Consider the following 27,099-nt stretch of genomic DNA (forward strand, 5'->3'; position numbering starts at 1 on the left):
TGACAGTGGATGGTCTCTTGTGGGAGATGTGGATGCAGGAAAATGGAATCTCAGAGGCCAGCTAATAAGACTGGGGATAGATCACACCCATCCTCTCCACCAGGCTTCACCACACACACCTCAGAGCCCCAGCCCCCGGGTACCAGGCATTCAGCACCCGCTGTCCCACTCAAGTGACCCTGCGGACCGCCAATGCTCTCAGCACTGGGATCTGATCATTATCTCTGTTTATGATGGTCAATCGAGGCACAGACATCTGAGGTGCTGTCTTCCATGGGTTCTGCCAGAAGCAGGTCTTCAAGTGAAAAATCGAGTTCAAGCGTTTTATCTGGAGGTGATTCCAGGAAACAATTCGGCGGGCATGGAGGACGTGACACAGGCCGAGAGAGACGCCGAGGACGGGCGAGTGAGCACCCAGTCATGGCTGTGTGCGCCCACAGCTCAGTGCCCTGGGGGCTCCAGGAGCCTCAGGGCCGTCCCACCATGCGGAGCGAGGGGACCGGGGTGTGCAGCCACCAGGCCGCTGGGGGGCTCCTAGCTGAGCACTCAGTTTCCAGGGAGGGGCCAGAGGTGTTTCTGCCAGAACAAAACCCACGGGCAAAGTCTCAGGCTTAGTGAGAATTCCTGCAGCTGAGGAAGGGCCAAGGGGACTTGGGCCCACCGCTCTGTGGCATGTGCCCGGGGCCACACTGCTGGCGAGTGGGAGGGAGGCTTTGGTCTGCAGCAGCCTGGCTCTGGGATGGTGCCACCCAGCAGGAGTGGTGGGACTGTCCTGTGCCAAGCTGTCCGGGGCAGGAGCCACCAGCCACACGTGGCCCAGGAGCACGAGAAGCAGGGCTAACGCCCTGTTGTTGAGTCGCTCAGTGGTGTCTGACACTTTTGAGACCCCCGTGGGATTTTCCCAGCAACATGACTAGAAGCAGGATGTCATTCCCTTCTCCAGGGGATCTTCCTGACCCAGGGATCGAACCCGCATCTCTGAATCTCCACTGTTCGCAGGCAAATTCTTTACCACTGAGCCACCAGGGAAGCAACTAAAGAGCCAACTTAAACACTGCATTTAATTTTGCTTCATTTAAACTGAAATAGCCATGCACGGCTGGTGGTCCCCTTATTTCTCAGCAGCTCCAGGACCTGCGGGCGTAGCCACCTAGTGTGCTTACTTCTGCTTCTGAGTTCCTGTTACTGCTCTGAGCCGCAGTTTCCTCATCTTTGACCCGAAGTTGGTCCTCAGCAAGCTGAGCTGGCCTGGTGCACTATCAACACCTCCGCTCATCAGCTTGCCCTTAAAATACTAAAACCAGGTATCTGGGGTTCAAAACTGCTCTGTCTCAGGACCTCACTGGTGGCCCATTGGTTAAGAATCAGCCTTCCAATGCAAGGGATGCGAGTTCAACCCCTGGTTGGGGAACTAAGATCCCACCTGCAGAGGGACAGCCGAGCTGCAACTAATGAGATCATGCACAACAGAAGATCTTGTATGATGCAGCTGGGACCTCACACAGCCACTCAGATAATTTTTTTTAAAAAGCTGCTCTGTTCCATATGAAAACCACCAGCCGCATTGTGGCTTTCAGGTGTTTGGAGTTGGTCCAAGATGAGACGTGCTGAAAAGGTGACATACACACTAGACTTTAAAGATAGTACAAGAAAAAATAATGCCAAATATCCTGTTAGTACTTTTATCCTGACTACATGTGGAATGAATATTTTGGACATATATTGACCAACGATTTCGTTTTGATTTTTCTGTCAAATCTTATGGAAAAAACTCTGACTTTTTTGGTCAGCCCAGTAGCATACTATTAAAGATTTTTAAGACCAGAGCCACTTGCACTTTCTATGAAGGGTTCCTGTAAGAAGCGGGAGCCCTCTGGGTACAGAGGGTGGTGGATGCTGTCAGGGCTGTTGCTCTTGCTGATTTTCACCTGGCCACCCCCTCTGACCCACAGCTCCCCATCAACCTCATACGACTCCCAGCGCGTGGATGGGGTGAACCTTGTCTGGGTGGCAAACGTCCTTGGTGAATGTCCACAAGGATCAAAGAGTCTAGTCACTGTCTCCGTGTGACATGTGCTACCATCATTCTCTCTCTCCTCGGTACATCTGCCATTCTCTCTCTCTCCATCTCTCTTGCCCTGATTTTGTTAAGGAAGGCTCCTCTGGGCAACCTTCCTCACTCTCGACCTGCTGGTTGTTGGGAGCTGTGGGCCTCAATCATAAGGCCTGGACAATGCACTTGGACGCCTCCTCCGAGTCTCTTGGGGAAGGGCCATTGAGCCGTTCAGGGAGGGTAAGTAGTGTGTCCAAGTCTTAGAGCTGGAGGCGGACTTCCTGCCTCACTCCCCTGATGTCCAGCACGGGGCTGTCCCCCAGACCCTCTGGCTTCTGGAACAACATCTCCCTCCTTCCCAACCTACAGCTGAGGCTCTGTGTGGGCCCCACGGTGGAGCCTGGGTGCACGTGCCCACCAAGAGGCCCTGGACGGGGGACCCAGGATGAAGGGCCCAGAGAGAGGAGCAAAAAGAAGGCAGAGAGGACCCAGGAGCTGATGTAGCCCCAGCTCCATCACTGCCTTGATGTGAAACCCTGGAGAGAACTTGGAACTCTTCACAGACCTATAAAATACATGGTCTCATGTGACCCACACAGGAGGATAATCACCTTAGCTACAAATGGGGGAAAATGAGGCTCAGAACACCACTTACCTGGGGCCCTTGGCACATCAGGAATCAAACCTAAAACCAACCACGTGTGGCGTCTGCCCACCATCCAGCTCCCTTTTCAACCTGGCCTACAGAGCTCAGGCTGGGCACAGCTGGCAGAAGGTCTCTGTCCTGGGCAAGAGCTCCACTGGTGAACTTGAACCTGTTGGACATGCCTCTTCCTCACACCCAGCAGAGATCCCTCGTGCTGGGCTGCATACCTTTCTTCCTGGCCAGGGTGATGATGTCCGCCGCGCTCTTACTCATCACCTTGGTGATGTACACAGGGCAGTTGATCCGGCCCGCGATGGTGATGGCCCGGAACACAGCCTCGGCCTCCAGCTGTGGACACAGCGAACACGCAGGTCAAGAGGGGCGGGGTGGGGGGCACCACCTACCCTGAGCACCCAGGGCCCTTCCTGATCAGCCTTCCTCGATTCTCCTTCATGAAGTGTGGCCAGAGGGAAATCTATCACATCGAGGGAGGAAGACACTGTAGATTTTCAAAAAGGGGAAAAAAAAGTCAGTGTATTCGGCTAGAGGACTGGAAGGCAGAATTGTGGTATTTGCATGCTTGGCAGTGCTCTGAATGCTGTCAGAAGATCACCTAAGCAGAACAGGCCATCAGAAGGTTCCCACACTGCTCACATGCTTGGTTGCCGTTGTTCACTCAGTCGTGTTTGACTCTTTGTGACCCCATGGACCACAGCACACCAGGCTTCCCTGTACTTCACCATCTCCCGGAGCTTGCCCAAACTCATATCCATTGAGTCAGTGATGCCATCCAACCATCTCATCCTCTGTCGTCCTCCTCTCCTCCTGCCTTCAATCTTTCCCAGCATCAGGGTCTTTTCCAACAGGTCAGCTCTTCGCATCAGGTGGCCAAAATATTGGAGCTTCAGCATCAATCCTTCCAATAAGTATTCAGGGTCGATTTCCATTAGGATGGACTGGTTGGATCTCCTTGCAGTCCAAGGGACTCTCAAGAGTCTTCTCCAGCACCACAGTTCAAAAGCATCGATTCTTCAGTGCTCAGGCTTCTTTCTGGTCCAACTCACATGCCTGGAGGTGGTTACTTATAAAATTCCTGACATTAGGGAACACAGGTGTCCCCATGCATTCCTTCCTTCACTTGTTCAACAACCATGTGAAACTACGTGCTATGAGGTTTGGTCTCTGTACCCCCTAGACCAGTACTTCTAGAATAAAAGAACCAGTGATGTTTTTATTGTCTTGTTTTTAATTTCCAATCGGTAGGAGGCCCACACATGGCTGTGCTGCTCTTGGCTGGCAGGGAGCCGAAGCCAGACACGTGCCAGGACAGCAGCCACACCCAGAGGAGTCCCCACGCTGCCCACATGCCTAGAGGTGGTGGCAACATAACATGCTATAAAGGGTTATAAACACTGTCTCCCGTCTGTCCTGGTCTCACCAGGGATGGGGAACCCAGCTCATGGGCATGGACCTCACGTCTGGAGCACTGGGCCAGTTCAGGAATCCTTGGGGTAAGGAGTCTGTGTATTCATGTGTCGTGTCCCATGTTCTGGACCAGCCCAGAGTGGAGATCAGGGAAGACTGCTAATGACCTGATGAGACATCAGAAAATGCTGGGCGCCCATTCTGTCCAATGTTCAATCTGCTTGCCTTCCTAATGTCCCCTCTATACACACATACACACACACACACATGCACCCTGTCACTCACTCCTGGGGGAATCTGTCAAGTCTTAGAGTATAGCAGACAGGAGGCCTGTGCAGAGGTAGTGATCTGGAACTCGTTCTGCCTGGGACATGGGGCTCCACTTTCCTGTCATCACATACCCCAAGTCCTCAGTCATGATTCTGACTGAGTGTCCATGGGGCCTTGGTGGGAAGTTCCTGGGTCCTGGGAGAGGCAGAGCCTTTCCCAGTTCTTCTGATGGACTGGCAGCCCCCAGAGCTCCCGAGCTCCAGGGCAGACCCTGGAGAAGACCACACGTGCCGAGATGCTCATATGGGGAATGGGACGGGGGCGGGGGCCTAGCCAGCTGCTCCAGCTGTTCCAGCACCGGGGAAGCTCTCAGCTATGTCAGGGTCACACCCAGCGGAGGCTACTTTACCTCCTCAGGTCTGCTCAGAGCATGGCCCTCGGGACCCGTGATGCCCATCTCTAAGATCCGCTTCTGCTCCTAAAAGACAAGAACGAACGCGTCAGTGACGGCAGAATGCCAGAGCCAGGCGAGGCCAGTCCTCCAGCCCCGCCAGACAGACGGGACAGCTGAGCCCAGGAGGACTGGACCGTGCGGGGTCTAACGGCTGGGGACACCCACGGCTTCTCTGCCCCCCCACTCCCGGGGCCCACCTTCCCCCTCTGCAATATCCCCATCCACAGGGGCTCTGTCCAGCCCCATGGGACCAGTGAGAGGAAGCAAGATTGTAAGAGATGAACCTCAAAGTCCGCGCCCCACTCTCCCAACTCCCAAGTCCCTGCTGCACACAAGAGAGAAGGAAGCAGGTGGTGTGTGGGTGTGACATGGATGCGGGGATGTGGAAACCAAAGAGCTGGCAACTGGGCACCCAGTTCCAGACCTGAGCATGTGTGTGACTTTGGGCACACTGGCCACGCTCTCATGAGACTCAGTCTTCTTTCCTTCCTTTTGTTAAAAATCGAAGTATAGGTGATCTACAAGGTTGTGTCAGCTTTAGGGTGTAGAGTAAAGGGATTTATTGGAAGAATTAATGCTGAAGCTGAAACTCCAATACTTTGGCCACCTGATGGGAAGAACTGGCTCCTTAGAAAAGACGCTGGTGCTGGGGAAGATTGAAAGCAGGAGAAGAAGGGGACAACAGAGGATGAGATGGTTGGATGGCATCACTGACTCAATGGACATAAGTTTGAGCAAGCTCCAGGAGTTGGCAATGGGCAGGGAGGCCTAGCATGCTGCAGTCCATGGGGTTGCAAAGAGTCAGACACGACTGAGCAACTGAACTGAACAGAAAGTGATTTTTCAATTCTGTTCAGTTCAGTTGCTCAGTCGTATCTGACTCTTTGCGACTCCATGAACCGCAGCATGCCAGGCCTCCCTGTCCATCACCAACACACAGAGTCCACCCAAACCTATGTCCATTGAGATACTGATGCCATCCAACCATCTCATCCTCTGTCATCCCCTTCTTCTCCTATCCCCAATCTTTCCCAGCATCAGAGTCTTTTCCAATGAGTCAGCTCTTCGCATCAGGTGGCCAAAGTATTGGAGTTTCAGCTTCAACATCAGTCCTTCCAATAAATACCCAGGACTGATCTCCTTTAGGATGGACTGGTTGGATCTCCTTGCAGTTCAAGGGAGGCTCAAGAGTCTTCTCCAACACCACAGTTCAAAAGCATCGATTCTTCTGCACTCAGCTTTCTTTATAGTCCAACTCTCATATCCATACATGACTACTTGAAAAACCATAGGCAAAAGTGAATTAGTTATACACAAAAGGAAAAAACTGAATGAACTTTTTGGCCAACCCAATATATTCCTTTTCAGATTCTTTCTCCTTATAGGTTATTATAAAATACTGAGCAGAATTCCCTGTACTATACAGTAGGTCCTTGTAGGTTATCTATTCTCTATATAGTAAAATGTATATGTTAACCACAAACTCCTAATTTATCCCTCCCCCTCAACCTTCCCCTTTGATAACCATACATTTCTTTTCTAATGTCTCTGCATCTGTTTCTGTTTTGTAAATAAGTTCATTTGCATCATTTTTTTTTAGATTCCACGTATAAGCCGTTATCATATGATAATTGTCTTTGTCTGGCCTTCTTCATTACTTCACTTAGTATAATCGCTGGGTCCACCCGTGCTTGCTGCAAATAGCATTATTCCATTCATCTTCTCTTCTTTATTCTGGAAATAACAGGGCCTGCACCTGGAGTTGCTATAATGCATCACCAAGGTGGCAGATGAGAAATGTTTGGATGATGTATATATAGTCTACAATGTGTATGCGTGTGTATGTATATATATATAGTGTTTAGTGAGAGCTCTTGAATCATCACCCAGCTCTCATTCCCTCTACTGTAGCTTCATCTTTCTGGCACCTATCTTTCTAACAGGAAAGCTCTACCTCAAACTTATAAATTAAATGGTTCCCTGAGCTAACAGCCTAGATGCAAATCCATTGGCTCCAAGGCTTCAAGATGCCCCCTCCTTAGGCATACTTCAGTATCTCAAGACTGATCTCTTCACATCGCCCAGGTGTCAGCTGTGCTGCTCCTATTTTTAACTTCTCCAGTTTCTGTATCATCATTCTGGAACACATTCCTATGAGAAGCCCCAGACCCTATCAACAATTTAAAAAAAAAAAAACATAATTTAAAACTGTGCATGTATGGTTATTAAGCTTGAGTTTATTATAAGAACATAAGCTGGAAATGATTTCAAGATCCAACAGCTGGGGTGGATTTAAGTACAGAACGGGATAATGTCAGCTATTGAAGATGATGTTTACAAGGCATTTTGTAAACTGTTTACAAAAAGATTTATGATATGGAGACATCCCTATGAAAGACTGTTTAAACATCAGTTACTATTTCTGTTGGAAGGAAGAAAAGAGGAGAAAAAGGGAGGGAGGACAAAAGATGAAATAAGGGGGGGGAAAAAACGGATCACAAAAGGCTAGAGAAGGGTTTCTAGTTAACAATCATGGCTGAACACTACCATTATTGTCACTCCATCCTGAAACTCCACTACAGTGACAGAAATGGTACCCAAGAACCGAAAGAATGCAGAGATGTCAAAAACATTTTGGAACTGGGGAAGCAGATGTACAAAAGGTAACATATTTATTGGAGCTGAGAAAACTCAATCTTAAATCAGTAGCAAGAGATTTCCCTGGTGGTCCAGTGGTTAAGACTCTGTACTTCCAATGCAGAAGAACCAGGTTTGATCCCTGGGTGGGCTTTCTGCATAGCTGTTGGTAAAGCATCTGCCCGCAATGCAGGAGACCTGGGTTCAATTCCTGGGTCGGGAAGCTCCCCTGGAGAAGGAAATGGCAACCCACTCTGGTGTTCTTGCCTGGAGAATCCCATGAACACAGGAGGCTGGCAGGCTACAGTTCATGGGATCACAAGACTTAGCACTATCTTTCTTTTCTTTCTGGAGAACTTCGATTCCAGATGTTGCGTGGTGAGGCCAAAACACATACACACACACACACACACACACACACACACACACACACACACAATGGCAGCAAGAAAAGCTAAAAAGCCCCATTTAAGAACTGGGGTTCCAGAGGCTTCCTTGGTGGCTCAGTGGTTAAAAAAAATTCTGCCTGCCAATGCAGAGACACGGGTTCAATCCCTGGTCCAGGAAGATCCCACATGCCATGGAGCAACTAAGACCGTGTGCCACAGCTACTGAGCCTGCGCTCCAGAGCCTGGGAGCTGCAGTTACTGAGCCCACGCGCTGCAACTGCTGAAGCCCGTGCTCTGCAACAAGCTAAGCCACCGCAATGAGAAGCCTGCAAACCACGACTAGAAAGTAACCCTCACTCGCCACAACTAGAGAAAGCCCGTGTGCAGCAACGAAGATCCAGCACAGCCAAAAATAAATAATTTTTAAAAGTACTGAGGTTCCAAACTCAACTTCTCGCACACGTTTGATGAGACACAGGTTGGTACACCCTGGAAACGTGGGCAACAGTCACTACGAAAGCTGAATACATGCACCCCCCCACCCACCAGCCAGGAATCCTACTCCTAGGTATTTACCAACAGAAATGCGAACATATGTTTAACAACAGACTGAACAAGAATGTTCAAGAAAACTTTACATACAAGAGTCCCAAATTTAAAACAATCCAAATATCTATCAGGGGCTTCTCTGGTGACTCAGACAGTGAAGAATCTGCCTGCAATGCGGGAGACCCAGGTTCGATCCATGGGTTGGGAATATCCCCTGGAGAAGGAAAAAGCAACCCAATTCCAGTATTCTGGCCTGTAGAATTCCATGGACATAGGAGTCCAGCAGGATACAGTCCATGGGGTCCCAGAGAGTCAGACATGACTGAACAAATATAAATAGAAAAAAAAAACATAAACTATCAACTGGAGAACAAATTGTGATCTATTCCTGCTGTATAATTCTACACCATGATGAAAAAGAAAACACTGTGCTTCAGGAAACCATAGGGATGAATCTCACAGACCTAGGATTGAGCGAGGTCAAATGAGGTCTCTTTCTCCCTCACTTGGAAGGAAGTCGGCCACCATGATGTAGCTGCCCATGTGTCAGGGAGCCAAGGGGGCCTCTGTCCAACAGCCAGCAAAGAATAGAGGCCATCAGTCTGATAGCTTGTGAGGAACTAAATCTTGGCAATAGTCCTCTGAGCGACGCTGGAAAGGAATTCTGCCCCAGACCAGCCATGAGACGACTGCAGCCAGACCCAACACCTTCACTGCAGCCTGTGGAAGACCTCGAGGTCAAAGACCCAGCCAGGCCACACCTGGACTCTGGACCCCACAGGACCATGACACAGAAGAAGTTTATTGTTTGAGGATGCTAAATTTGGGGCAGGGGGATTGTTATACAGCCACAGAGAACTGAAACAGGTTTTGGTGTACAGAAGGGTTTTACCATGAAAGTAAAAGTTGCTCAGTTGTGTCCAACTCATAGCGACCCCATGGACTACATATAGTCCATGGAATTCTCTAGGCCAGAATACTGGAGTGGGTATCCTTTTCCTTCTCCTGATGGCTCAGTGGGTAAAGAATCCGCCTGCAATGCAGGAGACACAGGAGATGTGGGTTCGATTGCTGGGTCGGGAAGATCCACTGGAGGAGGAAATGGCAACCCACTCTGGTATTCTTGCCTGAAAAATCCTGTGGATAGAGGAGCCTGGCAGGCTACAGTCTAATGGTTTGCTAAGAGTCGTGAGTGACTAAGCACACACGTATACATATACACTACTTAGCGTGGCATTAATTACTTTCATTGGACACATCCAAATCTTCTATCTTGATTTGTGGCACCATGATTAACCCAGCCCTTCCACCACAGGAGACGACGTGACCCTTCTTGATTTCCTCCTCTTCTTCCCCATCCAGTCAACCATGAGTCTTGTAGGCTGTGCGCCTTCTCTACATCCTCTTGCCCCTTCCACCTCCTCTCTGTATCTTCTCTTCATTTCCTTTGAGAATTGCTGGAGTCAACCCAAGCCAGTCAACCTGACCTTATCCTATTCTCATCAACTTCTCCAGCTCATGGCCAGAATGATCCAAATGGGCTCATGTCTCGCTCTATCCAAAACTTTTGCACGAGTACATCAGTCCAACACTGAGTTTTGCATGCACAATATCACTGACCCTCAGATAAAGAGCAGGAGCTTTCCTGGGGTAGAGCTCCCTGCCCAATGTCAGAGGGCCAGGAGATGCAGGAGGCTGGGCTGGAACTCTGCACCTAGCCTGTCTTCAGTCCATCATCCCTGCTCCCAAAGCTCCCAAGTCATGGAGGAGGATGGGCAACCCCAGTTTCCATGTCTGTGGCCTCTGGGGTCTCCTAGGTGTGCCAAATGCATTTTCTTTTGGATCTTCATCTATTGCATGTGCAAACCCTCCATGGGTCACAGGGCAGTCATGTTACCCCTATTGTAAACGTGAGAAAACTGCAATCCAAGAGGCACTCTGGCCTGCCAAAGGCCACACTGCAGACACTGGTGAGTGACTCACCCAGTGTCTGACATGCCATCCAGCTCTGGGCTTGACCCTTCACTGCCGAGTGACCTGGCTGATAAAGGCCTCCACCCTCTCTTCTCATAGCCTTTACAGCAAGGAGAAGGAGACTGAGGTGGAAAGGCTGGGAATTCAGACCACTCACCTGAGCTATCAAATCACCGTTTTCTGCGTGGACCAGGATCACAGCTCCCAGACCCTTAAGGAAGGTGAAGGCTTCGTAGAGCTAAGGAGGGATAAACGGGGGTTGGGGTGAGATAGAAATATCACAGCACAAGCATTTGCAAAGACTGCCCTTATTGCTCACACACACAGTCATCCACCTGCCGGGGTGCTCCATCCACATCAATGGAACACGTTGTTCAACAAGTGAGCACTGGAATAGATCTCCCCTTAGCCCTACACCCTCCAGATCCAAAAGCAGGAAGTTAAGGTGGGTGGGGGGGGTGGCAGTGGTGGGGCATAATTGATAAAAGTCACACCAAGGCGTGATTATGCCCACAAGTATACCCATGCAGGCCTTTCACTTTCTTTGTGACTTTGCTTCTTTGAAGTATGTAGTTGTTGATGGGGAAAGCTGCAGCTGAGAAGTTTACTGAAATTGTATAATTAAATCCGCTGAGTCTGTATTGCAACCACCAACAACCACAGGACATGTGTACATCTTTACAAAAATTCCAATCCATGTCATCTTACAAATCACAGTGTCGTTAGAGGGGACCAAGTCCTTTAATAACTGTAATGCCCAGATCACATATATCCTGCCAAGCATCACCTGTTTAGCCAATCCAGATCCACCCACACTGCCCACTGCCCTCTTCCACCTCACAAAGGATCTGTAGTCAGACAGTTGTATCTGGTGAGCACCAAAGCCACATGTTCCCTCCTTTTGCCAATCTCAATTTTGTCCTCACTGCATATAAGACAACACCTCTCTCAGCCAGGATGTGTGCTTTTAGGGGTAGACCACAGGTAAGGGAGGCATATGAAGCCATGGAGCACTTTTGAGGACCCACGTCCTGAATCTGCTCAGCTCCATTTCTAACCAGGGCTTCAGTGAAACAGACATTAGAATGAAACAAGTGAAAATGTCAGTTATGCTAGGGAAACACACACTACTTTTTCCATGAAACTGAACAAACTTTGAGCCTTTAGGATGCCTTTGATGGTTGCAGCAAAGGTTTCCAGGACATCTGGGGTGAGTTATATCCTGTAACTCCAAGTGTCTATTTTGAAAGGGAACACATGGACGCTTCCTCCACTGCACATGAAACCCCAAGGTGATCATGACGATCTGCTTATTAATACCCGAATGACACCTGCTGTGTGCCAGGCGCTGCCCTAAAGCTTCACTTGTATGGAATCATTTAATCCTCTGACAACCTCTCTTAATGGCAAGTGCCATTAAGAGTCTAAAGCACAGAGAGATTAGGAAATCTGCCCCAGGCTACACAGCAAAGTTTGGGCTTGCTGTCAAGCAGTCTGGCTCCAGCATTCATTGCCTTTGACACCACACCACCCCACCTTTTTAACAAGCAAAGAGCAGAGCGATAATAACAAAATCAAACCGGGGTCCTAGTAGTGAAAGAAGGCCCGGGGCCCAATAAATTGTAACACTCTGCGTCTGTACTCCTCAGAACACTATCTTCTTTGATTCAACTCATCCATATAACAATTGTTTGAGGTTGACAGGACCAGCCATGATCACGTTGTATAGATGAGAAAAGTACAAAAGGACGTGATTTGCAAGTGGCTGGAGGAACAGCAAGTGCTCTGCTCCAAGGCAGACCTAAGGAAATGGTCCCCAAACTCGCTTGAGCCCCAGATTCAATTGCAGAGCTTTTGGGACATACAGATTCCTAAAGCCTAGCCCCGAGCATCTCTGATGGAATCTAAAAGTCTGTGTTTTTAGTGAGCTCTTTACATGAGGCTGAGGACAAGCTGAGTTTGGGAACCACCATGCAGGGGGTCCCCGCCCTATGTCACTCTTGCTGGAATGGAATACAGGGTGATGACTGACGGATCAGTGTCAGAACCAGGACTTGAACCCAGAGCTCTCCCTGGCCTACTCTGACATCTCTCCTGCCTGCACTGCCTTCCTGACAAGAGGGGGTCTAGTCCTGCCCCGGGGAGGTGGAGAGTGTATGAGGACCTACCTGGCTATCGGACATTTGGTAGAGATCCTTGTAAGCCATGTAGACTTGGAAGGAATTGACTCCTGTTTCAAGATAAAAAGAGAGCAAAAAGTGCATTTAAGGAAAAAAAGAACATGTCTAGCCGGTAAACCAATAAGCACAGTACACAGTGGTAGCAACCAAGATGGAAGGGTGCCATCAGAATTCACAGCAGGGGCATCTAAGCTAGCCCGGAGGTGTGGGTGAGGGTCAAAGAGGGCCTCCAGGGAAGGTCACGTGTCAGCTGAGTCTGAAAGAGCAGGAAGAGGAAGGGGAAGAGGAAGAAGGAGGGGGGGAAGGAGGGGGAGGGGAGCTACCTGGGCTGAGAGGGAGGGGTGTGCATGGCACAGATGGAAGGATGAAAGGACATTAGATGTGCGGGTGCTACAAAGTATCCGGTGTCAGAAGCAAAAAGATCATGTGCCTTTAAGAAAATTCCCTTACGCTTCTTCATTCTGGCAAAATATACAAAACAAAATTCAGCATCATAACCATTTTAAAGTGTACATTTCAGTGGCATTTAGCGCATTCACGATGTTGTACCGCCATCACTACCGTCTAGTAGAACATGTGCTTTTAAAGCAAGGGAATGACACGATCAGACTTTTTTGTCCCAGGAGGACTCTTCTGGAAGGAGGATGGGTGTGCAGAACAGCAGGGAGACACGGAGGTGAGCTGGATGATGCTGAAGGCAAAAGGGGCCAGTGAGGTGAGGCTCTGAACCAGGGCAGGAGCTGCAGGGATGGAGAGGGAGTGAGAATGTGAAAAGGCTGAAATGACAGGACTTACTGTGCAGTCAGAGGTGGGGGAGCAGGGGAGGTGGGGAGAGGACTGCTCCTAATATGCCTTCAAGTGGCCCCAAGACAGGGACCACATCTGATATTTCACCTTCCACACCCACAACATGTGCTGAAAAGAGTCAACTCACTGGAAAAGACCCTGATGCTGGGAAAGACTGAGGGCAGGAGAAGTGGGTGAGAGAGGATGAGATGGTTAGAAGACATCACTGACTCAATGGACATGAGTTTAAACAAACTCCGGGAGATAGTGAAGGACAGGGAAGCCTGGTGTGCTGCAGTTTGTGGGGTGGTAGAGGGTCGGACGCAACTGAATAACAACAAACAGGTAAAACCATGGTGGAAGGTAAATTCATAGCCTTAGATGCTTCGTTATTTGGGGGAAGGGAGGAGAAACATGTATCAATTGACTTAATTTCTATGATCAGTTCAGTTCAGTCACTCAGTCTGGAAATTCACCAGAAATTAGAAGTAAACAATACAAATAAAAGCAGAAATAATGAACTGGCAGAATTGATAAACATGCCTTAGAACTGGTTCTGCTGAGTGGGTGGATGGGGGTAAAGCTGTCTCAGATTCGCTTTCATCCAAATCATGATAGAGTTGACACATTTTAAATGGAATACTTCTGTAACTTAATTCTTAAAAATTCAAAATAAAAAGCAAACAACCAACATGGTGAACATATCTGCAACAAATTAAACAAAGGTTTCTTTTTTCAAAACCTCTTATTTAAAGAATATCAGCCAGGAGGAGGTCAGAGGAGGGAGTTGTGACTATAGTGGGGACCCATGAGAAGTTCATCATGGAGGTCTTTGTTTGGGGCAAAGTTCTATTTCTCGCCTGGAAAGAGTAATCTTATAATTCATAAAGTCACATTTTTTCTTCTGTGGTTTTCTGTATGCTTCATTTTATAGTTTAAAAAGATTAAAATAAAAGCAATAAAGCAAAATAAGGCAAACTGAATTTTTAGACAACTTTTTTTAGTTGGCTAACAAATAAAGATAAACACAATTTGGTCTTATTTATAATCAAAGTAATTCAGATGGAAACCTCAGTACTGTACATTTTAGAATATGCTGCTCAAAGCTAGTGAATAAGCATCAAAATGAGTCCCTCTTTCATAACAAGTGACAGTAAGATTGGCACAACCAATTAGAACCTGCTTAGAAAACCAATCTGTATCAAGAGTTGTGTTTCAATATCTTTGGTCTGATAATTCTACTACTAGCGGTAGAGCCTTGGGAAATACAGTCAGCCCTGTTACTCAAAAACCTCCCAAATTCATAAACTCCATCTTCACAGTCCTCCTCCAAGGAGGCTGCATGGAGCACCAAATCTAAAGGATGATATTGAACACCTACTGAGCCATCAATCCATTCATAACACCCTCCAGTTCTCAGAACTGTCTTACATTTTTTAGCAAATACCCTCCTTGGCAAATACCCTCCCCGTATCCAGCCAGTAACCTTGGAAGCAGCCATGTTCATACCACGTGGCCACAGATCACAGATGGCTGGTCCAGGGCTGGGCATCTAACAGATGCTGAGCTGAGCCAGGAGGAGGGACTGAGTCCAAGTGATCGCAAAGGACATCTGACTGGTCTTTGAAACAGATGTCCACCCAGACAAAGTGTGGGCTGTTGTATTCCACTGCAGGGACTATGGAAATAGAGAATGCAGGTCAAGGGTAGGAGGAGGGCAGGACTGGCTCAGAGAGAAAGGGAGGGATGAGCACAGGAACACTTCCTGGCATAACACGGATGTATTCATGGATCCCTGAATACACGTCTCTATCACTAAAAGGAAAGCTGCTTTGTTTAGCTTAAACCAAGCTCTGGAGTGAGTCTCTTGCTTGTAATCAAACATAGGGAGGCTGATATTCATATCGGTGAAGAAAAACTGGATTCATAAACAATAAACAGGTTTCTTGGCTGCAGGACTTACAGGTTTTTGACATGACAATGTGCATTAAGAATATTCGAGAAGAGAATAAACAGGGGAATTTCCAAAACTTATGAGAGCCCAGAAGCCCTTTCTCAGGGAATATTCATTGTCTCACTCATCAGATAATCACTGAGTACTGACTATGGGCCAGTACCAATCTAGAAGCTAGAGGTACAGCTATGAAGGAGGCAGGAAGGATTCCTGTCTATATTCTAGTGGAAATAAGCCATGAACAAACAAATGAATGGGATAATTTCAAGTAAAAGCAGGAGGCAGGAAGAAGTTAAACAGGCTGGTAAATAGTTTAAAGGTTCACAAAACGTTTGCAACAACCTTTCTCAAGAGATAGAATCTATTTTCTCATTTCTTGAATGTGGGCTGCCTTGAGACTGACCCTGACCTGCAGAATGAGGCAGAAGTGTGAGTGGACACATTCCAAGCCTGGGCTCAGAGGGCTAGCAGCTCCATCAGCCTCACGGAGCCAACACGGGAAGAAGCCTATGAGAGCTGCTGGGGAAGGGAGGGTGCAGACAGCCATCCCAGCAGCCCCCACCTCCCAGCTAGGGCCTAAGGCACATGTGGGCAGCAGAACCACCCAGCTGAGCCCAAACCAAAGCGCCTTTCCAGAGTTGTGTGCAAATAATAAATTTCCTTTTTATTCATTGTGGTAAAATACACCTCACCTAAAATTTACCATCTGCACCATTTTAAGTGGTTTAAGCACATGCATACTGTTGTGCTTCCATTTCAGAACCTTTCATTTTGGCAAAACTGAAACTCTATCCCCATTAAACACTTCTGCTTCACTGACTATGCTAAAGCCTTTGATTGTGTGGATCACAACAAACTGTGAAAAATTATTAAAGAGATGGGAACATCAGACCACCTTACCTGCCTTTGGAGAAACCTATATGCAGGTCAAGAAGCAATAGTTAGAATCAAACATGGAACAACAGACTGATTCCAAATTGGGAAAGGAGTACATCAAGGCTGTATATTGTCACCCTGCTTATCTAACTTATATGCAGAATACATCATGTGAAATGCCAGGCTGGATGAAGCACACGTTGGAATCAAGGTTGCTGGGGAAAATATCAATAACCTCAGATATGCAGATGACACCACCCTTATGACAAAAATCAAACACAAATTAAAGAGCCTCTTGATGAAGGTGAAAGAAGAGAGTGAAAAAGCTGGCTTAAAACTCAACATTCAAAAAACTAAGATCATGGCAGGCAGTCCCATCACTTCATGGCAAATAGATAGGGAAACAATGGAAACAGTGACAGGCTTTATTTTCTTGGGCTTCAAGATCACTGCAGATGGTGAGTGCAGCCATGAAATTAAGAGACTCCCTGAAAGAAAAGCCATGACAAACCTAGACAACATATTAAAAAGCAGAGACATTGCTTTGCCAACAAAGGTCCATCTAGTCAAAGCTATGGTTCTTCCAGTAGTCATGTATGGATGTGAGAGTTGGACCATAAAAAATGCTGAGCACCAAAGAATTGATGCTTTCGAATTGCGGTGTTGGAGAAGACTCTTGAGAGTCCCTTGGACTGCAAGGAGATCAAATCAGTCGATCCTAAAGGAAATCAATCCTGAATATTCTTTGGAAGGACTGATGCTGAAGCTGAAGTTCCAATACTTTGGTCACCTGATGTGAAGAGTCGACTCATTGGAAAAGACCCTGATGCTGGAAAAGATAGAAGGCAGAAGCAGAAGGGGATGACAGAGGATGAGATGGTTGGATCGAATCACTGACTCAATGGACATGAGTTTGAGCAAACTCCAGGAGACGGTGATGGACAGGGAAGCCTGGCGTGCTGCAGTCCATAGTGGAGCAAAGAGCCAGACATGACTGAGTGACTGAACAACAACAAATTAGACACTAACTCCGTGTTCCCCTTCCCCCCAGGCCCTGGCAACCACCTTCGTACCCTCTATGAACTGGATGACAACAGGCCCCTCATATGAGCACAGTCAGACAGCATCTGCCTTCTTGCAACTGGCTCATAATGTCCTCAAGGTTCACCCATGTCATAGCAGGTGTCAGAATTCCCTTTGCTTTCAAAGCTGAATGACACTCCATTTTACGGATGGGCAACGTTTTGTTTATCCACTCATCCTTTGATGGACATTTAGGTCATTTCCTTTTTTGAATGGAGAATTAACACCAAGCTCAGACCAGGGGTCTCACCCTGGTACCAGAGCTCTGGTGCTGAGATCACTGGGTGAGCCTCAGAGAGGTCAGCTTGGTGACACGCCCATCATCACATAGCCAAGAAGTGTGAGGGCAGGATTCAGACCCAGGCAGCCCAACTTCTGGGATCTTTCTACATCCTGGACTGTGATTCTGTACAAAACAAGAGTGTGACTCACAGCAACTTCAATGAAGGGACAAAACCATCTGGATATAGAAGTTCAGACTTATAAGACCCAAACTGGTAAACAGGCAAGGAACACCATCAGATATTCACATAAAAGAAGTGTGCACAAAATGTTTAACATAATTAGCAGTTGAAGCATTGTAATGTTCAATAGTAGACTGACTTTTATTCATCAAATTAGCAAGGATTTCATAGAAGCAATAATACCCAATGGTGCAAACACGCAGGGAGTGAGAGACACAGGGCAGTGGGCATGCAAATGGGTGCATTTTTGTGGAAAGCAATTTGGAAATAAGTGTCACGCTTTTGAAAAAAGTTGAAACTCTGACCCTGTAATGCCATTTCTGAAAATCTACGGAAATAATTAGAGATGCAAACAAATGTTATATACAAAAATGTTCACCAAACACAATTTATAGTGAAGCAAACGGAAAACCTAAGTGCCCAATAAAAAGGAAATAGCTAAGCAAATTAGCCATTGCATTGTATGTTATGAGCCATTAAAAAGTTATTAATGAAGAGTAATGACTATTCATAAAATGTTAAGTGAAAAAAGAAGAATTCCAAGTAACTGCTACTGTATAACTATATAAGGTGAAAACTGTCTAAATAGGGGATGGAAAGCAATAATCTTTAACATTGGTAGTAAGTGGTGATTTGAGGGTAGGACCAGAGAGGAAAATCTTTTTTTCTTCTCTTGATTTTCTTTTTTTTGTATCATGGTGATGATATTTTTATAAGAAAACACAGCATATATATTTTAAAAATGGAAAATACCCCCCTTTTCTCCTTGAAGCATCTCATTTATTTGAGGCTGTCTCTTCAGAGAGCCTCAAAACTGCCCCCTATCTGGAGGGACCACTCATATCTGGTTCACTCTGTTCTCTTTGCTTCTGTGGGTCTTCAGTTCCGTTTACCTTCATTTGGTGTAACGCACACTGTAAAGTCCCCACACTGTGAAGGGACATCCTCTGTGAGCCCACACAGAGGAGGGCCAGGATGGATACAGAGATGCACAAACATGATCCCCTCTGTCACAAGCTCAGAGTGTAACAGAAGAGCCGAACAGAGAACAAGTGTCCTTCAAATCCAAAACACAAAGCAAAAGCAATGGAAAAGGTGTGCCAAACAGGCCCCAGTAACCTGCTATGGATATTCAAGGGATAAAGCAATTCTCATCAGGGAAATCAGAGGAGGTGATAGTTGAGCTGGGTATCAGAGAGAAGAAAGGGCATCCCTGGATGCAGGTATAGAGATACCAAGAACAAAGACCCAGCAGTGTAGCAGGTTTCAGGGGGTGGCATTCAGGATAATAAACACCCAGATGACTGTAGTGTGGAGCGAGAAATGAGGCTAGGTCAGTGGGGGCCTTGTGTGACAGAAGGACTCTCCAAAGGGTCTGAAGGAGAGGGAGAGACTCTTTAAGGAGGGTCCAATATTTCCACTGTTCATGTGGCAGGGCAGAGCTCACAGTTGGGCTCAGAACAGATGCAGTTAAAGAAATTCTTAACTCCACAAACCAGACCCACCAAAGATACAATGATTCCAGAACCATGCCCCGCTTCTGGGGTTTTAACTGACCTTTGTCCTGCACCAGGACCTCAAGCTCCTCCCGAACGCCATCGTACCAGCTGGTGATGTCCACATGGAGGGAGTAGTCACAGCAGGATTTGGTGTCTGCTGCTTCATGCCATTTCTCAAAGGAGGTCAGCAGGCTGGACCCAGGTTCAGGAACAACGTGGTCAACTGGGACAGAAAAATATGTGTCACATCCCAAGATGCTCAGGACCCAAGTTGTTCCAATGGTAGCCTCTTTCCTGCTATCATCATCACCATCACCTCCAATATCAGCATAACTACTGTGACAATCCCTTATCCCCCCATCACCATGATCATCACCACCACTTACGTCATTCAGACCAACATCCTCAGCATCACCATCCTCTTCATCATCACTCTCACCATCAACATCAATGTTATTGTTGTCACCATCATTATCAAAATCATCAGCAGTGAAATGGTAACCACCATCTTAGTCTTCATTACCACCATTGCCACCACCACTGTTACTGTAATCTCATCTTCTTCCTCCTCATCGCCATCATTATTATGATTGCTTATTGAATGCTTGCGATGCGTCACATACTGCCGCAAAGGCTTTATATAAATTATCTAATAAAATCCTCACAACTACCCTGTGGTGAGTATAAATACCCCCACTTGGCAGATGAGGAAACTAAGGTTTAAAGATGGTGAAAAACATCCAAGGTCATACAACTAGCAAGCAGTACAGAGAAGATTCCCAGAGTCTGGTCAGCTGTAAAGACTGGACCCTTTCCTGAGACTTCATGTTACCTTCTTGGGCATAGAATGCAAAGGTGAAAAGGACTTAAAAGAATATGAACTTCACCATCCCTTTTTCAAATAAAGTCTTAGATGTAAAGCATACCAGTGGGGAGAGAGCGGTCTAATTTTAAACCACAATGGGCTTTGCACATCCCTCTGTTCCTGCCCTGTTTCTAACATCCACCCCTCACAGCCATAAAGAGCAGGATCTGCTCCCCACCCCCTTTTACTCCTCCACCCACATACAGCATCAAACTAGCCTTTGCTAATTTGACTTTCCAGTCCTCACTCTACTCAACCTCTCAGGACATGGCAAATCACTCTCTCCTTTAAACTCACTCCTCCCTGGTTTCCACGGCAATATGATTTTCCAAGTTTGGAAACTTTGTGTTATGCACCATTATCACAGCAGTAATACTGACTGACACAATCACTCCCCAGCTGTGAAAATTTCAGCAACTTATCTCTCTGAGCCTCTGCTTTCCCCATAGTCATTACAATACCTGTATCACTGGTTCCAAAGCTTTAGCCATCTGCACACCAGGTGCCCAGAGCAAAGAGCCTGATGCTGCTCACGATGCTGGGGATTTGAAAGAGAAGTCGCAGCCTATGGCCTAAAGCCGGGGTACGACTCACTGATCATTGTGGTCCCGCCCGCCAGCGCTGCCTTGGTCCCTTGGAAGAAGTCATCAGCAGCCGTCATCCCCTGGGAGGGCTTCTGCAGGTAGGTGTTGACATCAATGCCTCCAGGAATAACCATCCGCCCATTGGCCTCAACGGTCTTCACTCCACCGGGAACGATTAAGTTCTCTCCTATTTGCCTGGAAACAGACAACAAAGACAGACTTTGGTTCTTAAAAAAAAAGGGGGGCTGCCAACTGTGCAGTTTCAGTTCCATGAGATAAACATTTCTGAGGCAGGTCCCACCCAGGGCGCCAGGAGGACAGAGGACACTCAGGCTGGGTCCCTGCCCTCCAGGGGCTCACAGCCCAGTGAGGAGGAGAGACATATAAGCAGGTGTTTATCACAACCCAGTTCACACTGCGGGGTGGGGAGCACAAGGTGGGCCACTTCATCAGCCCTGGTGATCTGGGAGGGCTTCCAGAAGGAGGCAGGGGCAAAGCTGAACCCAAGAGCAGTGAGACCAGCATCGGCCTCAAGTGGGACAGCGTTCTCTGAACAGCTTGTCACTCAAGAGTATTTCAAAGATTTCTGGCAACTGCCTTGGGGACACAGAGATGGGCGATGGCAGGGAGGCAGAGTGACAAGTCCCCTTAGCTCTGCAAGTCCTCAAAAGCAAGGCTACGGGGTGAACTCTGACATTTCCAAATCCATATGTTGAAGTCCCTAGCCCTTCAGAATAAGACAATATTTGCAGAGAAGGCCTCTAAAGAGGTCATTAAGTTAAAACAAGGTCACTAGGGTGGGCCCTGACCCAACCTGACTGAGTAAAGAAGATTAGGACACAGACATGTCCGGGCAAGATCACATGAGGACACAGAGAAGACAGGCATCCCAAGCCTCAGAAGAAACCAACCTACCCACACCCTGATCTCAGACATCCGGCCTCCAGAACTGGAAGAAACAAGTATCTGTTGTTTAAACCTCTCCATCTGTGGACTCTTACATCAGCCCTGGCAAGCTGATACAGACATGCAATCCTCATAGAAGACAGTTGTGAGCATCGGCCTCAGGAAAGCTACTTAACCATCAGGCACTAACACCATAAAAGCTGCGGTGAGGGAGTCACACCGGGGGTGGCAGGACTTTTCTAGATAGACTGACCAGCCCTTCCGTTCCCCATGTGCTGGTGCAAACATCCTCGAGAAGGAGGGCAAATTCCAAAAGCTGGGGAAGGAGGAAGAAGAGCCTAAGAATCTCAAAGCTTTGCCCCTGTGGCATCTATCGGCTGGTCTTGTGTGTTGGTACCAGAGTCAGGAGATGTATCCAGGGGCCAGTGGAGGGATGGGGTGGGGCAGGGGTGGAGAAAGACCAGGACAGATTCAACAGCCTCCACGGCCAGGGCCCCCTGAGACCACAAGCAATGGTATTTAAGAAAGAAATCCAGGGGCTTCCCTGGTGGCTCAGTGGTAAAGAACCTGCCTGCCAATACAGGAGACACGAGTTTGATCCCTGATCCGGGAAGATCCCACATGCCGCGGAGCAGCTAAGTCCATGTACCACAACTACTGGGCCTGTGCTCTCGAGACTGGGAACCCAACGACTGAGCCCTCGTGCCGCAACGACTGGAACCTGAGCGCCCTAGAGCCCGTGCTCCACAACAAGAGAAGCCACTGCAACGAGCAGCTCATGCACTGCAACCAACAGCACCCTTGCTCGCCACAACTAGAGAAAAGCCTACGTAGCAATGAAGACCCAGCACAGTCAAAAGTGCATAAATTAAGAAAATTTTTTAAAAAAGAAATCCAGTTGTGCTGAACTGTTGGGATTTGGCTCCAACATTAGTTTCTCTAAGTTATCCAAAAACATCAGTAATGAAGATGCAGGAAAATGTTGCTTCAGTGACCACAAACGTCAGGCACCAGAGTCCACACAGAGGAGAAGCAGAAGCTCCTTGATCTTCTGGACTCCTGGGCCGGCTGCGTGGGGCACAGAGGTGACCGGGCTCTATGCGGGGGGTGTCTTCCAACAGAAGTGGAGCATCACACAGGTTGCTCTGAAAATGGAAACGGGTCTAGTCCAAGCACAGTGCCAAGGCCATGGTGAGCCCCCAGGAAATGTGAGCATTTCTGCCAATTTCACCAGCACAACTGCAGCTGCTGCTGCTTCTAATCACCAACCCTCCTCCCTCTAGAATTCCCATCATCATGTAGAGGATACTGCTGGGTCCAGTCTCCCCACTGCCCATCTCCAAGATCACGAACGATGCCAGGAGCTGAAGGGAAGGGTTCAGGGAAGTCACCCCCAAGTCTTAAAACAAGAGCCGTGAACCGCTATTATGCACTGACCTCAGGAGACTTTTCTAAGCCCTTTATGGAAGGTCTCATTCACGTTCACACTAGCTGTTGAAGACGACCGGGTGATGTTCAGAATGTGTAGCACTCACAAAGGAACAGGCAGTCTGTGCATGTCAGAACGGACATGCAGACACCCCAGCACAGCCTTCCAGTGGGAACCAGCGGAGGCAAAGCCCAGTCTGATCCTGGGCTGTGTGACTGGCCGCCACACCGCAGCGCCAACAAGGTCTACCCTTCACGGCCATTCTAACCAGGCAGATCGTCGCCTTTTTACAAACCCTTTCTCATCTCCTGCCAACAACTCGTGAGGGAAGAAGTATTCACATTTTACAAAAGAGGAAAATGGAACTCAGAGAGCAGCGCTAACTTGTCCAAGGCCACACAATGAGTCAGTGCTGGGTCTGGATTCAAGCTCGGTCTCCCCCAGGCTATCAGGCTCTGCCTGCCAAGCTCAGATGCCTTCCTTCTTCCGTTCCACAGAAGTTTCAGGTTCTCCCCAAACTGGGATTAAACTAAACAGGACGCCCAATGAGCCCCCATGAATGAGTAGGAGGACTCTCTGAGTGGTTCTCAGTGGCAATGTGGATGGAAGGAAAGGAAAGAAAGGAAGGAATTGGGAGAAGCGGACACCGGTCCCCAGCCTCATCACCCTCCCCACCATTCAGAAAAAAATCATCAGCCATCAGCATCTGATTCTCCAATGCTCAGCAAACTGGATGGAGCCCTCGATGAATCATAACAAATGCTGCACAAACATACTGAATGGCTTTTAGTAAAACCTGGTGAATGGCCGCAAGATGAAAGGATTCTTAGGGTTCAATCAGAGTGAAGAGGAATAACAGCCTCCTCGTGCCAGGCAGTTCCTTGGGCTCTCACTTCCACACCTCCTTCTCAGCCAGCAGGGACCTGGGCCCACGCGACCATCGAGACTCTGTAAGGCGTTCAGACAGAGCCACTTGCTCTGCTTGGTAAGGCAGGAAAGGCACCGCCAGTGCTTAGAAAGCTTTACAGCAACAGGATTAAAAGTAAAGGCATCTCCCACAAAGAGCTGATGAATCTTAGATTTATAGACACTGCTTATTTCCTGAATACCCTGGGTGGCCTAAGTCCTAAGTCTCCAGGGATTCATGCAAACAGCAAGCACTTAATAAATGCAGCCCAACCTATGAGCATGGGGTCCATCTGCTCATATCCTGGATTGCGTCTTCCAATCCCAACTGCACACGGCCAGTGGGAAAAGTGGTTCCATGAAAGGGTTCTCCGTGTCACTGTCCTCCATGCTCAGGACCCCAGAGGCCTCACATAAGTGAGCTCAATGTGGAGCGGCAGTGCCTCATCTAAGCCGCAGTGACTCAGAAGCCTCACTTTACCAAGCATCTCACCACACTCCACCCCACCCCACCACCCCTTTCTGGTTCCAGGCTGTACCATGGCTGAAACTGAGGTCCCCACCATGTCACACTTGCTTCATCAACACTCTGGGGTCCCATCCATCCCTGGCACAGTGCTGGCCCTGTGGGATGGCAGGCAATAAGGCAAGATTGCTCATCAGCAGCAAGGGCATTGGTGGAGGTGGTCGGGGGCAGGTGGGCACATTCAGCACAGAGGAACAGTCTGGGTTCTGGAAGGCTTCCTGGAGGAGGAGCCACACAAGCTGGGCCGGTAGGACAAACAGGAACTGGGAGGCAGGGGCATGACATGAGGATGGAGGAGGGGCAAGGCATTTCAGATGGAGGATTTATGGATGCAAGTTTCCCAGGGGAGAAATGCTTGGCAAGTTCTGCAAAGGCCATTTTTAGTGCAGAGGGAACTGGGGGAGGGGGAGGGAATAAACAGGAAGAGGTGAGGCCTGAGCTGGACCGGAAATGGTCAGATCCATCCAGGACAAGTCAGGGGAGGGGCAGGCAGAGGGAGGCTGGGAGGGCCTCAACGCTGCCCTGAGCACCTACTCTTCACACAGCTCTTTGCACTGATGGTTCCTTAATGCGCATGGCAATCCACAGCCTCCTCCTCCCCCCTCTTCCTCTGTCCCTTCCTCCCTCTCCTCCTCCTCCCCACCATCATCATCATTGTCAGAGGATACAGGGCCCTGGGATGGACCCACCAATAAACATTCGTTCCTATTTGAACTTGACCTTGCTCACACTGCCCTGCCTTCTTTCCAGTGCCAGCTGCGCACGTTGGATCTGAGATGATCTCCGACTCTGCTCTTCCCAACTCCAGAAGAAGAGCCGAGCAGCAGGGTAAAATGTGGAAACCACGTAAAAGTCAATATTTGGTGGTAGGGGCTGAACAGTGTCCTCAAAACCCACATATTGAAGCCCTAACCCCCAGTAACTCCGAATGTGACTGTGCTCGGAGACAAGGTCTTTAAAGGGGTAATTAGGTTAAAAAGAGGCTGTTAGGGCAGGTCCTGATGTAATAGGGCTGTTGTCCTTATAAGAGGAGGACAAACCAGAGGCACACGCAGAGGAAAGGCCACGGCAAGAAGACGGCCATCTGTGGCGGTGGGCGTGGGGGAGAAGGCTCCAGAGGGAAGGGGCACGCCTGCGCCTCTAGCCGATTCACACTGTTGGACAGCAGAAAGCAACATGACATTGTAAAGCAATTACCCTCCAATTAAAAACAAATTTAAAAAAAGAAGAAGACGGCCGTCAGCAAGCTAGGGAGAGAGGCCTCAGGAGAAACCATCCTGTTGGCACTTCAGTGCAGGACTTCAGCCTCCAGAACTATGAGAAATAAATTTCCGTTGGGTAGGTCTCCCCATCAGGGGTATTGTGCTCTGGGAGCCCACCCAGACTCACACCTCTGGGATGTGCTACGCGGCTGAAGAGGCAGCCAGCCGGGAGGAGGCACAGGAGAACTCCAGAGTCCCAAAGCATGTCTTGCCTTCACCAGACAAGAACCCTGCCTGGAGGCCAAACATGCCTCCTTCCCTCCTCCTGGGCCCCTCCACCCAATCCCAGAAACTCCGGGCCGGTAGGGGAAAAAAAGCTATGGATCCAGTCAGGTGTGCTAGGTTGGAATTGGGCCCTTGCCCCTAACTCATTCTGCAACGTGAGCAGTCACTTGCCCCCAGGGGCCCACCACCGCCAAGAACATAAGAAGGACCAGTGTGTGTACTTCACAGCCTCTGTGGGCCTCACGGCCCATGTGAGCACCACGCCAGGGAGCCTGGTGTCGTCATGGGGCGCTCAGCAAACACCAGCCCCTTCTCCACCCATGGTTTGCGCTTCCCCACACCTCTCCATCCCTGGGAGTCACAAGAGCCAGCACACTTATTCTGGGGCAGAATGCCAGCCTTCTACTCCCTCTAAAGGTTGGGCAGCTTAGGGAGACAGGCTCCTTAAAGGCTGTGTTTGGTCCACCCACTTTATGAGTCCATCTTCCAGGTAGACGTCGGCGTAGAAGGACTGGTCATCGTTGATGATGCGTCCGCCCTTGATGAGGAGCCGGTCACTCTGAAAAGCCAAGCAAAGTAGTAAAGGTCAGTATAGAAAAGCCAAGAAATGCTTTTTTCTAACTTTCAACATAAAATTTTCAACTCTTCTCTAAAGTAAAGAAATGGCCTTAAAAATTCCCCTGTGAGCCTTCATCCTGATTCTTTCAAGACATCATCCTTCTTTCACCTCTTTCCCCCCTTAAAAACTAGCTTTGATTTGCTGAGATATTTTAAAGCAAATCTCAAATATGGTATCATTTCACCCATAAATGCTTTACTACATAATGTTAGGCAATAAAAAAAAAAAAGCTATGATCCATTATCCCAACAAACCCAGTCATAATCAATTCCTTCAGCTCAGTTAATAACCGGGCCATATTCAACTTTACTTGATTGTCTCAAAAATGTCCTTTTACAGTGGGGCTCTGTGAAGAAAATCCACCCAAAGTGCCCATAGCACATCCAGCCCACAATTCTCTGTAGTCCACTGAAATCTGTACCACTTCCTCCTTCTTTTAAATGTCATTCATTTGTGGAGGAAACTGGGTCATTTGTAAATAGAAGAATTTCTTCAGGCATTATTATTGAAATTAACAAAACTCAATTTAAAGACATTT

The 27,099-nt window shown here is 48.2% G+C and overlaps 1 protein-coding gene across 3 annotated transcripts in view; it reads right to left on the reverse strand.

The window, feature by feature from the left end:
* The window catches only part of CRMP1 (collapsin response mediator protein 1), a 64,025-nt gene that overhangs the window by 13,984 nt on the left and 22,942 nt on the right, over positions 1–27,099 (reverse strand). For all 3 annotated transcript variants that reach the window (XM_070458133.1, XM_020882642.2, XM_020882641.2), the window contains exons 2-8: positions 26,413–26,501; positions 20,699–20,883; positions 19,298–19,462; positions 12,566–12,627; positions 10,555–10,635; positions 4,804–4,872; positions 2,927–3,047 (exon numbers count right to left, since the gene is read on the reverse strand). In XM_070458133.1, coding sequence (XP_070314234.1) covers positions 2,927–3,047; positions 4,804–4,872; positions 10,555–10,635; positions 12,566–12,627; positions 19,298–19,462; positions 20,699–20,883; positions 26,413–26,501 — 772 coding nt within the window. The remainder of the gene's footprint in view (positions 1–2,926; positions 3,048–4,803; positions 4,873–10,554; positions 10,636–12,565; positions 12,628–19,297; positions 19,463–20,698; positions 20,884–26,412; positions 26,502–27,099) is intronic.

The sequence above is a fragment of the Odocoileus virginianus genome, chromosome 29, assembly GCF_023699985.2.
Source record: "Odocoileus virginianus isolate 20LAN1187 ecotype Illinois chromosome 29, Ovbor_1.2, whole genome shotgun sequence".
NCBI lineage: Eukaryota > Metazoa > Chordata > Mammalia > Artiodactyla > Cervidae > Odocoileus > Odocoileus virginianus.